Raw genomic sequence first — 12,346 nt, 5'->3', positions numbered from 1 at the left:
CTGGACGTCAACACCATGCAGTGTTGCCATGTCGGCTTACTTTAAGCGACTTTGGGCTTGTTTTTCTGTAAAGTTGCTTAAGTTGTAATTATTGGTAGTTGCGTTTTTTTGGGCTTTGATTGATTTATGTACTTTATTTAGTAAGACATGCTAACAACATTACATGGAAGTACAAATTCACAATACAAGGTCTACTAAACTGGAAGACTCATTAAGCAATGAGCTGTTTAAGATGAGATCCCCATGCACACAAATCATGATGATGGCTTGTTTCTAAAGTGTAGTTGCTTATTTGGGCTCGTTTCCTATTGCTGTTCAAACCAGTGGTTCTCAAACATTTTCAAGAACCCCCTATTTGTCTGCGGACCCCCATCTGAAAACATTTTATGCCAGGGACCCCCATACAAGATTTGTGTTGTTAAAATGTCAAATTGTTTCCAAGTTTTGAAAATAGCAGATCTACAATGCGAAGCGTTGTAAGCTTGCAGATCGGCTATTTTCAAATAACCAGACAGTGCCTGCCTCTTTTGGGCTTGCTTTCCTAGACCTGGTTGCTTAAATCTCTCGCAAACCCTGGCAACACTGTGTGTGGCTCTTGTTGTTATTGCAGCGTTAGCAGCGTAGCTAACGCTGCACTGCTAGCTAGCTGCCTATTAGCTTCTCTGCGAGACAGTGTTGATGATTGCTGCCGCGGGGAGGCACAGCGTTACACAGGCAATAAGGTAACTTTAGAGTGAAGGAAACAAGCTGCAAAACAAGTAACAGAACCTCGGCTGATGTGTACAAGTCGCTTAGTTTGCACGGTGGGCAATGTTACCCAGCATAGTCACGGCTGCAGTGAGCGTTGTGTTATGTTACTTGGCTGTAAGTTGATCAAATAAAGCTAAGTCAGCTACATGTTTTGCAAAGAGCCACCTTGATAGAGATGCTGCTAGCCAAGGTTAGCTAACGCTAGCTTGCAACGATCTGGGGTCTGCCAACGAAACAGCAACATCTCCAGCGTCCATCTACCGTGTTGACATGATGATGGACCACCACAAGACACGCCAATAACGATGGCTCTGCTCCTGATACCGCACAGGAGGACGTCTTCGTGATATTGCGCGAGTAGTTGTGCAATTTTTGGAGGGGCTCAAACATGTCTTGTAAATCTGCAAGCAAGGACAAGAAGTCGAGCTTCAGCAAGAAGCTCTTTAGGCGGGGTTCAGTGCGCTCTGTGAGTAGTTTTATGAGCAGAGTGCTGAGGACCTTGTCAACGTTGTCTCACTTCTCATCCGAAGTACAGCCAGAGGATGAGAAAGACGATGGGGGATTCACTACTTATACCAAGACTGGAAGCAAAGATCCGCCTGCTGTGGAGGATGGAGACATCGGGGTCTTCCTACCTGGGGAGAAGGTACCTGGGGTCTCGGGGCTCAAGAACCACGGGAACACCTGTTTCATGAATGCAATTCTGCAGTGCCTAAGCAATACTGAACTCTTCGCCGAGTATTTGGTTCTGGAACAGTACAAGGCTGAGGAGATGGGCGAGGAGAATAGACCAAAGCCAAATGGTTTAGGCCTACACCTCCAGAGGAAAGGTGCCCCGGCTAGTGGAGAGGTGACAGAACAGCTGTCTGGACTTGTACGTGCATTGTGGACTTTTGAATATACCCCTCAGCATAGCAGAGATTTCAAAGTAAGTATTAGTAGTAGTGGAGATAAGTATCACCCAACTGGTACACTGCTTTCAAATGTGATAGTGATAGTTGGGAATTATGATCTTGTTAATACAAATACAATTACTGCTAGAATGTTATTACACATTGTATATCTACAAATATCTTATGATAACAATACTACTGGGACATGATTTTGTATCAAATGCTGGTAATCAACCACTTAACCTTATTGTATAGACCTCCAGGGGTCTATACTAGGTCTGCCAGTATTTCCCTATGCACTACATCCTTTCTGTGAAAATAGCAGATTTACAAGATCACAGCGAGTCACAACACGACACACTTGAGCTTGTAGATTGACTATTATCACAGAATGTTCGCCCTAGAATAGGAACGCCAGGGTTCATGTGGTTAAGATCTTGCCCTGCAAGTACAGGCCTAATGCCTTGCAAATACAAAAGAGAAATTGCACTGACATTTTTGACATCACAAGCAGTGTGATTTGAGAGGAGGGATGTTGTTTTGTTGCAGAATGCTGTGTCAAAAAGCTGCTTGCAGTACAGAGGGAATGCTCAGCATGACGCCCAAGAATTTCTGCTATGGCTGCTGGACAGAGTGCATGAGGACCTCAACACGGTCAACCCCAACATCAGACCCTCCATCAAGGTAAACTGAGATTTGTCCCACGGCTGGCCATTTAAACTGATATGTAGGTGAATCGATTCATTGAAAAGCAATCTTTTTAATATATATACTGTATATTGTTTTCATTTCTAATATATCAACAAATCAATAAAAAATTAATCTTCTTCGTAATCGAAGCAAAAGTTTTGAAATATTCATGATATTGATTTGAAGTCATATCGCCCAGCCCTAATTTGTCCTGTGTACTTGGTCAGTCACTCTCTTGCACTTCAGAGGTAGGTCGTAGAAAGATTCAAATTGACTCCCTATTCTGGATACACTGCAGTCCAAGCCACTGGCTGTATTATGTTACCAATGCCTTTCCGAGTCCCTGAAATATAAGGTGGACTGAATGCTACTGTGGGATAGTAAGTTAGTATAAAAGTAGGGTCAATTTAGTGTGGTCCCCACAATAGCTCACATGAATAATGTTTTGCTTGTGAAAAAGAAACTTGAGAATAAGCTTCACACTGCCACATTGCCTTGTTTCAGAGGATTAGCTTATGTTGTCTAATTATTAGTAATTAATTAATGAAAATGAAATTACTAAAATAATCTTAGCTTATGGCAAATCTTACAATAAATGCAATCTCTGTACCTACGTACTTCTGTAATCCACGTATCTTGAGAACCGTTCGATCCGCGGGAGTGCAGTGCCGTTGTCGAGTCGGTCAGATAGGCGGTTGTCCAAAACTTCCAGAAAAGGCTCTGGCCATTTCATTGCTATGCATTTTTGCCGATAGCCAATAAGATTTCTGTGAACTTAATGGATAAAGTTGCCCAACAGGCATATTTCTAGATCTCTTGGAAATGAAATCCCATGGATTGCTGATAATGCATCACATATTCCTTGCCAAAAGGATTATAAACTTGTTACACTGCCAAGTAGAGTGAACAACGTGTTCACAACCTTCTGCTGTACCTGTATCTAAAACAAAGGGCTGACATTTTGGGATTATACCCATGTAATATGGAAGGAGTAAGATAGGTCTGGTGCAAGAAGTTAAATTGAGGCAATCTATATATTGAATTAAGTGTACATGTAACGCAAGTCCCAAAACTGGAATTGGAAGGGATTGAAAGACCTACATAAACTTTGGGAGAATAATAGTGTTAATTCGGCCTAATAAGGTAAGGGGGTAAGAGAAGTGCTTCCTGTTTTTAAGTGGCCACGTTCTCATTTGGTGGGCTGGCGATGATGCAGGATTGGATTGCTCAGTCAATTTGACCTGTGTAAGCTCAGTTAATACTTGTTTCTGAAACTACGGTTTTGCGAACGTTCAATCTATGTGTAATATTTTGTTTTGGCTACTTGTCGTGCAGCCTAGTACCACTTCTTCATGTTATGCCTCTATTTCTATTAGAGTAGCCAATTATTTATACCCCCTTTTTTCCTTCAATTTAGTCGTGATGCCAGATGAACCTGTTGTGACTGCTGTTGTATGCTACCGGCTCACCTGACTGTTAGGAGCCCCTACTAGGAGGATGTAGTGCCTCCGTCCTACTCCTCCCATTCAACCCCCCCCCCCCCCACTGATGGACGCTGCCCTGGCCCATAGGCGTGGCAATAGGCCTGTGTCTCTTGTCAACTAATGTGGTGGGGATCAAATGTCAGATAATAGGGGGCCGTGTTTATTTCAGAGTCCTTTTGTTGTTTTTGGCCTATAAATCTGGGGGGTTTATTTGCTGGTTGAAAGAGAGCAACCACAACTTTCCATTCCTCACTGGGACAGAAACCAAACGGCTTACGGACTCAATCGCAACGTACAAATGCGTATTGAATGTCGTCATGTTTTTCGCTGTAACCTCTGCATCTTACATCAGCATGACTGGCTCATATGAACTCTGCCGACTGCCGTTTAATATAAAATCTCTTTTTCTTCTTAACCCTTTAGCCACCAGTAGAAGAGGATGACCGAAGTCTGGAGGGACCATCTCCTCCCCTCTCTGCTGGGTCATTTGTGCAAGAACTGTTTCAGGCACAGTACAGGTGAGTTTCCCCTCCACAGAAAAGTATTCTGGCACTACTATGGCCTTGTTATATCTCTCTCTGCCAACATTGTGAGGTTCTACTTTGCTTCCAACAGGTCTTCACTCACTTGCCCGCACTGCCAGAAGCAGAGCAATACCTTTGATCCTTTCCTGTGCATCTCCTTACCCATCCCGTTACCACACACAAGGTGAGTGATGGCCTTCACTCTAATGTGGGACCTGATAGTGATGCATGCTCTCTAAAGCCCGACCAATGCCAGATTTATGGGTCCAATTGTGATTTTTGAGTCCTAGACCATCCGTTACTGGGGAGAAAGAAGTCATTTTATTTAACCACCTACGCCCTATTCAACATTAAAAGAAATGCCCGATCTGCATAAGTTGTGAGCATGTGGATTTGCTATTTTGTAACATTTATATTTCAAAGTATTTTAAAGTTTGAAGTTCTGCACAGAACACACTGACTGCATAATTGTCATCAAAAAAGACCCAAAAAAGCCAATATATCAGCCAAACCGATAAATGTGTCTGGCTCTAATGCTCACTTCACAGGTTTTGACATGCCTGCCGTATATTCTAGTTGTTATTGACTGGCTGGAGTTTCACGAGTGCGAGATCCATGAAGTAAAGGGACAAACCAGTTAACAGGCTTAAGCAAGTCTGTAATTATTGGTTTGGGTTTTGGACTCTGAATATACAGTATTATATTCATGGTATTGGCCTGGAGTCTGCACCATGAATATCTTTTATAAGGGCATTTAGAATTGATGGGGTGCATCCTTGGCTCTATCGGATGTGTTGGACGGTTACATTTGATGGGCATTCTACGTACATACTGTGTATACCGTTATACATACACTTCTATAGTGCACTTTTTGGTCTTGAAGTAGGTCATATTTTGCATTCTGATTCACTGAAGGAGTACATTTTGACAAGGGTTGTGGATAGCGGTAGACTTAAAATATGAACAGTGGTTCTTTTATACAGCTGTTAGGAATAGCACCCCTCTTTATTGCACTTACATTCAAGTGCATGTGGGTGGGCGTCCCCAGGCTGTTGTATGTGAATCACACTATGTATGCATTTAATGTCATTTTCCTTTTGCCCTTTGCCCTGTTTCTTGAGCTCTACTACAACAGCTCAATGGTTTGTGATTGAAGCATTAATAACCTCCAAAGTAACTGGTTTATGCACATTTCAACAGTACTACTACTAGGCCCACATTTGTATTTCGTGGGGATTGCTTGGTACATTATAAACAGAATATAAAGGGAAAGGAAGTGTAAAGTCATGTGTCTACGCATGGGAGCAGCTTTAGTTCCACCTGCTATGCTTGGTTCACCCATTAAGACCTGAGGCCGATTCTGCGAATGTCTTCTAAATCCTAATTGAAAAACGTATGTTGCTATATCAGTGGTGCTCAAAAGGTCAATATCAAGGACCCCCAAAATGATATGTATTTGGCCGCGGACCCCTATCTCAAAATATTTTGTTCCAGCAGGGACCCCCAGAAGCAAAGATTTGAGTTAAAAATAAAAGTTTAGCTTTAAAACATTTATATATTCAAAGATTTGCACCCATTTTCATGATTTTTCTAAAATAGCAGATCTACAAGATCATAGTGCGGCACGAAGTGACACGCTATAAACTTGTATCTGCTATTTTTGAATAGACAAAGTATAAAATGACACGGGTGCTTTCCCGGTTTTAATGGGTTAAAGCAATAATTCTTTGTTTTTCTTTCGTTATTTTTCATTTTTTAAGGTCAGATGTAAAATCTACCATGGTTCTGCCTGTTAAAAGATACAGTATATTACATATAGTTATGGAAATGAAGGGTTTTGGCCAATGGCCAAGCAAGGGTATTTAGTTGCAGTATTTAGTACCTTTGTCATTACCCAACATTCAACATGTTTATCAATGATTTCTAATATTTTCACACTGCCTTAAAATGGGTTAGGTTGTGGTGTGGGTAATTGCTTTGAAACTGGTCTGAAAGCTATTGGCGCTGCATTATGATTATTCCTTTTTAAACAACTAGCACTGGTCTTCTCAAAAGCAGTTCTATACTAAGCTTACATTTCCTCCCTTCATGAATAAAAGAGTGATAGACTGTCCTTTCGCTGCGGGAGTGTTTATTGTGTGGCATGAATTCAAACTGGTGTTTGTGTCATGAGTACATGCACACAGAACGCAAATATTCCGCAGCAATAAAACATAAAACGAGGTCCATTTTCACAGCAACTAACTAAAAGCATCAACTTCTATAAACGAGGCATCACCAAACGAATAGTTTGATGTGAAATATTCTCTGATACATTTTTGGATCGTTCATTTATTTAGTATGTAAGGAGGACGTTTACTCTCTCAATGGTTTTGGGAAACTCGGCCTAGTTTATTCAGGTCAGATGCACAAAACAAGTGCTGTAGCCAGAGTTGCCACAATTGAAGCACTGTATACAAATATTCACATATTGTATTGTATCTTTTGTAAAATCCAGCTCTAGTCTATCCAGTTGTAGACCTAGCAGGTCTTGTTCTGAGCATCGAAAAGTCGTTGTGACATGAGTGGTGCAGGCTAAAGACAAAAATGTCATTTTGACAGCAAAGGTTGAGCTCACTGCCATCATGGCATTTCACAGTGATGACATTTTAAAGCAGTACGCCACTGGCTCAGGACAGATTATTGTTCTTCATGGTGCCCCATGACTAATTAAAGACTGAAAGGATGAGGGCAAATTATGAGTTGCACCACACTTACAGTTCATGTCACTACTCCTCTAGCAATTCTGATAAATTACATAATAATGCATTGAAACTGGCTCTAATTTTCTCTCCATTGCCAGAAACCATATTTTTTCATTGGGTTGCTTTTTTAATTAGGCTATAAGGAAAGAAGACCTATAACTCCCGTTGTATAGGACTGGACATTAAGCTCTATGAACACACAATAATAAGCTGCACAAGAGAAATGTGACTTGACATTTCATCACTTAAATATCATCATTATAATCTTTTTATTAGTGTGTAATCATTATTATTACAGTATGTGCCGATGTCTCGATTATTTGTTTAACAACAAATAGGCCTGTTACCCCAGTTGGCCATGTGGAGGCACTATAATTAAATGGCATCACTAACGCTTTAGGTTCAGTGCTATTGTTACAGGCAGGATTTGGCACCCTAGTAATACATTTGTGACTCATATAATTGTCTGATAGCGCCCCATTAATATGAAGTTCCGCTTTCAAATTGTATACACATATGCTGATTTGCTTTGTAGGTTGTAATCATGTCAACTGCTAAACACACTCAGAGTTGGCTCACAATCAGATTCAGTTTCCAAATTACATAAGGATGTAGCCTCCTGCGTTAGGATTGGCCTGCACAGACTGCATTCAAAGGCTGATTAAAAGCAAGGATTAACTCTCTCCCTCAGGCCCCTGTATGTGACGGTCGTCTACCAGGGGAAGTACTCTCATTGCATGCGGATTGGAGTGGCAGTGCCTCTGAACAGCACTGTCTACCGGCTGAGAGATGCTGTGTCACGCGAGACCAAGATCCCCATGGACCAGGTGCCTTTTCCAACCCTCTTATCAGTCACGCTGCAGTAATACTAGGTTACACACAGTGTTAGTTCAGCATTCCCACAGCCAGGAAGGATACGAACCTCTGTGCTATACTCCATATTAATGTCTGTGAACAAATAGTGTTTGGTTATGTATGTGTTTCTGTCTGTCTGTCTGTCTGTACTATACAGTATATACTATACACACACTTGGAATCAAAATGGAATGCAGGGAAGCAGGCATAGTAGACAAGTGTGTCAATGTGTTACTCCCTCCCTCTGAAAAGGGAGAGATGTACCTGCAGGAGGTGGAGGATAACCCCAGGCCCTACAAAACAAAATAGTTCAAGTCTGCAAGCCAGCGATAGCTGTTGAACATAAGATCCACCAATATAACGTGTTAAATTTGGTGTCGACCTGTTTGCTTTCTCCCCCTTTCAGTTTGTTTTGACCGAAATGTACTATGACGGTTTTCATCGTTCCTTTTGTGACGATGACGACGATCTTGACATCATTCAGGAGAGCGATTCGATCTTTGCCTTTGAGACGCCGGAGACCTTTCGACTGGAGGGCATTCGCACTAAAAGAGGTTTCTGCTACATAAATTTTACTGTAAAGTACTCTTCCTTTTGTGTTAGTACAGGTCGAAGTATCAAAGCCTGTTTCCTCTTATCACCCAGGAAGCCTCCTCGCGAACTTGAATCAGAACAACTTGAAGTATGCAAATGAACTCGGCAGGACGCCATCGTTCATGCAGGGGGCGATGACTCCTGTTACAGCATCACCCAACAAGAACGTGGGACCAGAGAAGATGATTCTTTTGGTCTGCAACCGAGCCTGCACTGGACACCAAGGACGGAGGTACTATTGCATCTCAGAGCAGTCACTGTCCCCCACTGGACCTCAGTGGTTGACTTAGCATGGATTTGGATGGGATCCAGTGAAAAATAAGCTGTTTTGTGAGGCGACTGTATTCACATTTCAGGGGATACGGTATACTTTATTGTCCCCGTGGCGAAACATTTCTTGGACTGAAATGCTGCAAACGTGTAGAGGCCTCCATAGTCATCAGTCAAACATTGATAGTGCTATGACAAGCATATTTTTCCTTTTTCCTTTGTAGACTTCATTACGAACCTATGCTCAGTCCAAAGGATCAAGGCATACTAGGTTTAGTCGTGACTTTTACTGTGTACTGTATGTCATTGTCTGGCATGTGACATGTCTGGCCACTGCATTACTGTGGCTGCTGGTCTATGACAAACTGCAACTCTGTCATTAATTGAGTTTCATCAAGTATTATGCAAGCTAAAAATAAGGCTGCACAAATCTCTCTCAATTAGTTAGGGACCCAAGCTCCATGAATTTAATTACATTGTGTCTCCATGTATCACGTATAGGGATGGGTGGTATTACCAGTTCTATTTCAGAACAAGCACCAAATATCCTCTACTACTGGGAGAAGTGATTTCCCAATTGTTTTATACAATTTTGAGTGTCAGAAGTATCTCTTTATCACAAAATGAATTCACGCCTCACTAGGCTCAGGAATTTATACTTTTATCACTTTTTTGTTTTATTTGCATGTTCACAAGATTGAGACTTGTTTTGTCAAGTACTTAAATATTTCGAAGGAAGAACCGCTTAAAATGCTCCTGCTTTTCTATAGGCATTGATATCCGTTAACCACCTAAGCCCCATATTATACTAGCGAACACGGCCGATCTACAAGCTGTGAGCTTGCCGATTTTTAAAATGAATAACAAATTAGTAATTAGCCTAAAAATAGGGACACCAGGCTTAAAGTGGTTAACAGGTCTTACTTACCTAAGAACACAATGTTATTTCAGATTTGGTCTGCCATTTGTGCTGTACATGGAGCGTACCGTGACCTGGGATGCTCTGCAGAAGGAGATCTTGGAGAAAATGCGTCATCTCTTGAGGCCTGGAGTCTACATTCAGGTAATAAGAGGATGAGGCAGTCCTTGCCTTATCCAGGAATACAGATTAAACAATTCATCACAGTGAATGCAAACAATCCTCACTATTTCAGTTGTATTCTAATTATTTTACCAATACAAAGGGATTCAGGGGCTTCAATCAGCACCCAGTTGCTTAATAACAAAGGTTATTCAAAATGAAATGTCACAGTAAGATTTATGAGTATTGTATTTGCAGATGCGGTGAAGGGGTGGCTGGTTAGGTGCCTTCTCATCTTGCACAAGCAAGACATTTTGGGGTGGGGCTGGGGCAGTATGAAATGCCTCTTTCAGAAAGGTTGATATGGTGACTGTGGTGCAGCTATTCTTACACCTTAAATGTCCCTCCAGCCTTAGGTCTGTGAACCTTTAAGATTTTACCGATTCCTTAATGACGTAAATACAGATTCCTTAATGGTACAATTCAATAACCGTTCCCTTTACCGTTTATCTCTCTCTTTCTCTCCACTGTATACATATCCCCAAAGCACTTTCTGTGAGCATACAGCCCCAGCACACACAGAACGTTAGATAATGCATAGACGCTATTAATTCCTCACGCACACCATTAAGTGATGCAGGTCCATTGTTGGGATTGCCTGTGTCTGACGGAAACACTGAAGGCTCTACTGTTAACACTGCGTCTGTCTCTAGGTGGGACCTTTCAGTCTCCGAGTGGTCGGTGTTGTTGGAATCACATACCTCCTTCCCCAAGACGATCAACCACTGTGTCACCCGACCGTGGAGAGGTCTGTCTTTACCTTTAAAAAACTTTTTTTTTTACTCTCCTGCATCAACTATGTGCCTTACTGCAGTGGTTCTCAGCCTTTTCAGGCTGTGACCCTCCAAAAGAATCATATTTGAACTGGGGACCCCCCACCCTGATAAGCATTTGGAATGTAGGATTTGAGGCGTTAACATTTTCTGTTCCAAAGATAAATATTGTGAAAATAGCAGATCTACAAGTTCAGCTATTTTCTAAATCTTTGCCTATTTCTTATATTATTTGACAATTTGGCCAATGTTTGACCAGTATTTTGCTGATTACCTTTGATGCAGTAATATTATTTTTCTTTTCTTTCTTTTTGAGGTATTAAAAAGGTCTTAAAAGTCCTTAAACTGTTACCAGATAGCAGTCGCTTAACTGTTATCTGAGGACCCCCCCCCTAAAAAAAATCTTGTGGGAATCCCCCTGAGGGCCCTGACCCGCAGGTTGAGAACCACTGCCTTACTCTATACCCACGTTTATTTTTCCCAGGCCTGTTGCACAGTGGTTACGCAAGTGTGTCACGCACCCCTTTAGCGATCTCTTCACATACTGTGCATGCCCTGACAGATGACTACATCTCTTGCTCCAGTTTGTTGACATGCCTTGACATGAATTTGACTACCTGACACCTTTTTGATGCTTTTTCACCAAATTGCTCATAACACAGTTGTTGTTTTTTTGTGTTTTTAAAGCACTACATGGTATGGGCCCAGCCTATCTCATGGACTCAAATATATAGGCCCCCAAGAGTACTTAGATCTTCTTCGGCAGGTCTATTAGAGATTACAGTTAATACCCAGAACAAAATTGGTGATGCTGCATTCATCAGTTATGCCCCTAATCTGTGGAACACATTTCCTCAAGAAATCAGGGAGGCATTAAGCACAGTCAACATCTTTAAGTGTCAACTGAAAACCCACCTTTTTATCTTAGCTTTTAACTAGCATCTTATGAGAAGATCCTAGTTAAAAGATGTTGCTACTGCTTTGTTGTGGTTTTAACCTGTTTTTGATTTTTGTATTGTTTTTCATCTGTTTTTACTTTTGCTGTATTGTTCAGCACTTTGAGCTGCATTTTGACGTATCGATAAAGTGCTACATAAATAGAGCTCATTATAATCGAATCAATCCATAATCACATTAATCCTTAAAAAAAGAAGAATGAAGTTTCACATATCGTCACATATCACATAATATGTCAACTTGGTCTTTCGGTCTGTTTACAGTGCTGTGCAAGTATTTCAATGTGCATTTCTATGGGAATTATGCTTGCTCTGCTGTTCTGACATAAATCTTTCTTCACAGAGCATACAAGTCGTGTGGACAAGGGGGGCCACCGCATGTCAAGATCGTTGTAGAGTGGGACAAGGAGACCAAGGATTAGTGAGTCAAACACAATTGTTGTAGCTCTGCATTCCTGTGGTGACATTCATGATGTGTTTTGTTTGTGTTGAAGTCTAATGCAGAACGGCTTAAAGATTGCGAATGAGGACAATATATCAAACAGCTGCTGTCTGATTGCCCTAAAAACGTCATTTCAAGAATGTGACATTATTTAAGCTCTAGACTTGTTTGATGTAACTATCTAATAGGCCTGTCAAAAAAAATCGATTCATGAATAAATCGCGATTCTTAATGCCACGATTTTAAAAATCGAATCAAAATATTAAAATCGTTTTTTTTATTAAAAAAAA

General features: G+C 41.2%; 1 protein-coding gene across 1 annotated transcript in view; it reads left to right on the top strand.

Annotated features, from left to right (window-relative positions):
• The first annotated feature begins 647 nt into the window (after positions 1 to 647).
• The window catches only part of usp31 (ubiquitin specific peptidase 31), a 31,928-nt gene continuing 20,229 nt past the window's right edge, over positions 648 to 12,346 (top strand). The window contains exons 1-10 of the mRNA XM_084071030.1: positions 648 to 1,678; positions 2,193 to 2,327; positions 4,241 to 4,335; positions 4,433 to 4,525; positions 7,777 to 7,912; positions 8,347 to 8,494; positions 8,586 to 8,766; positions 9,756 to 9,867; positions 10,539 to 10,633; positions 11,958 to 12,035. Coding sequence (XP_083927156.1) covers positions 1,139 to 1,678; positions 2,193 to 2,327; positions 4,241 to 4,335; positions 4,433 to 4,525; positions 7,777 to 7,912; positions 8,347 to 8,494; positions 8,586 to 8,766; positions 9,756 to 9,867; positions 10,539 to 10,633; positions 11,958 to 12,035 — 1,613 coding nt within the window. The 5' untranslated portion in view covers positions 648 to 1,138. The remainder of the gene's footprint in view (positions 1,679 to 2,192; positions 2,328 to 4,240; positions 4,336 to 4,432; positions 4,526 to 7,776; positions 7,913 to 8,346; positions 8,495 to 8,585; positions 8,767 to 9,755; positions 9,868 to 10,538; positions 10,634 to 11,957; positions 12,036 to 12,346) is intronic.

This window comes from Gymnoscopelus microlampas, assembly GCF_963454915.1.
Source record: "Gymnoscopelus microlampas genome assembly, chromosome: 11".
NCBI lineage: Eukaryota > Metazoa > Chordata > Actinopteri > Myctophiformes > Myctophidae > Gymnoscopelus > Gymnoscopelus microlampas.
This window is presented reverse-complemented; position numbering and strand designations above follow the sequence as displayed.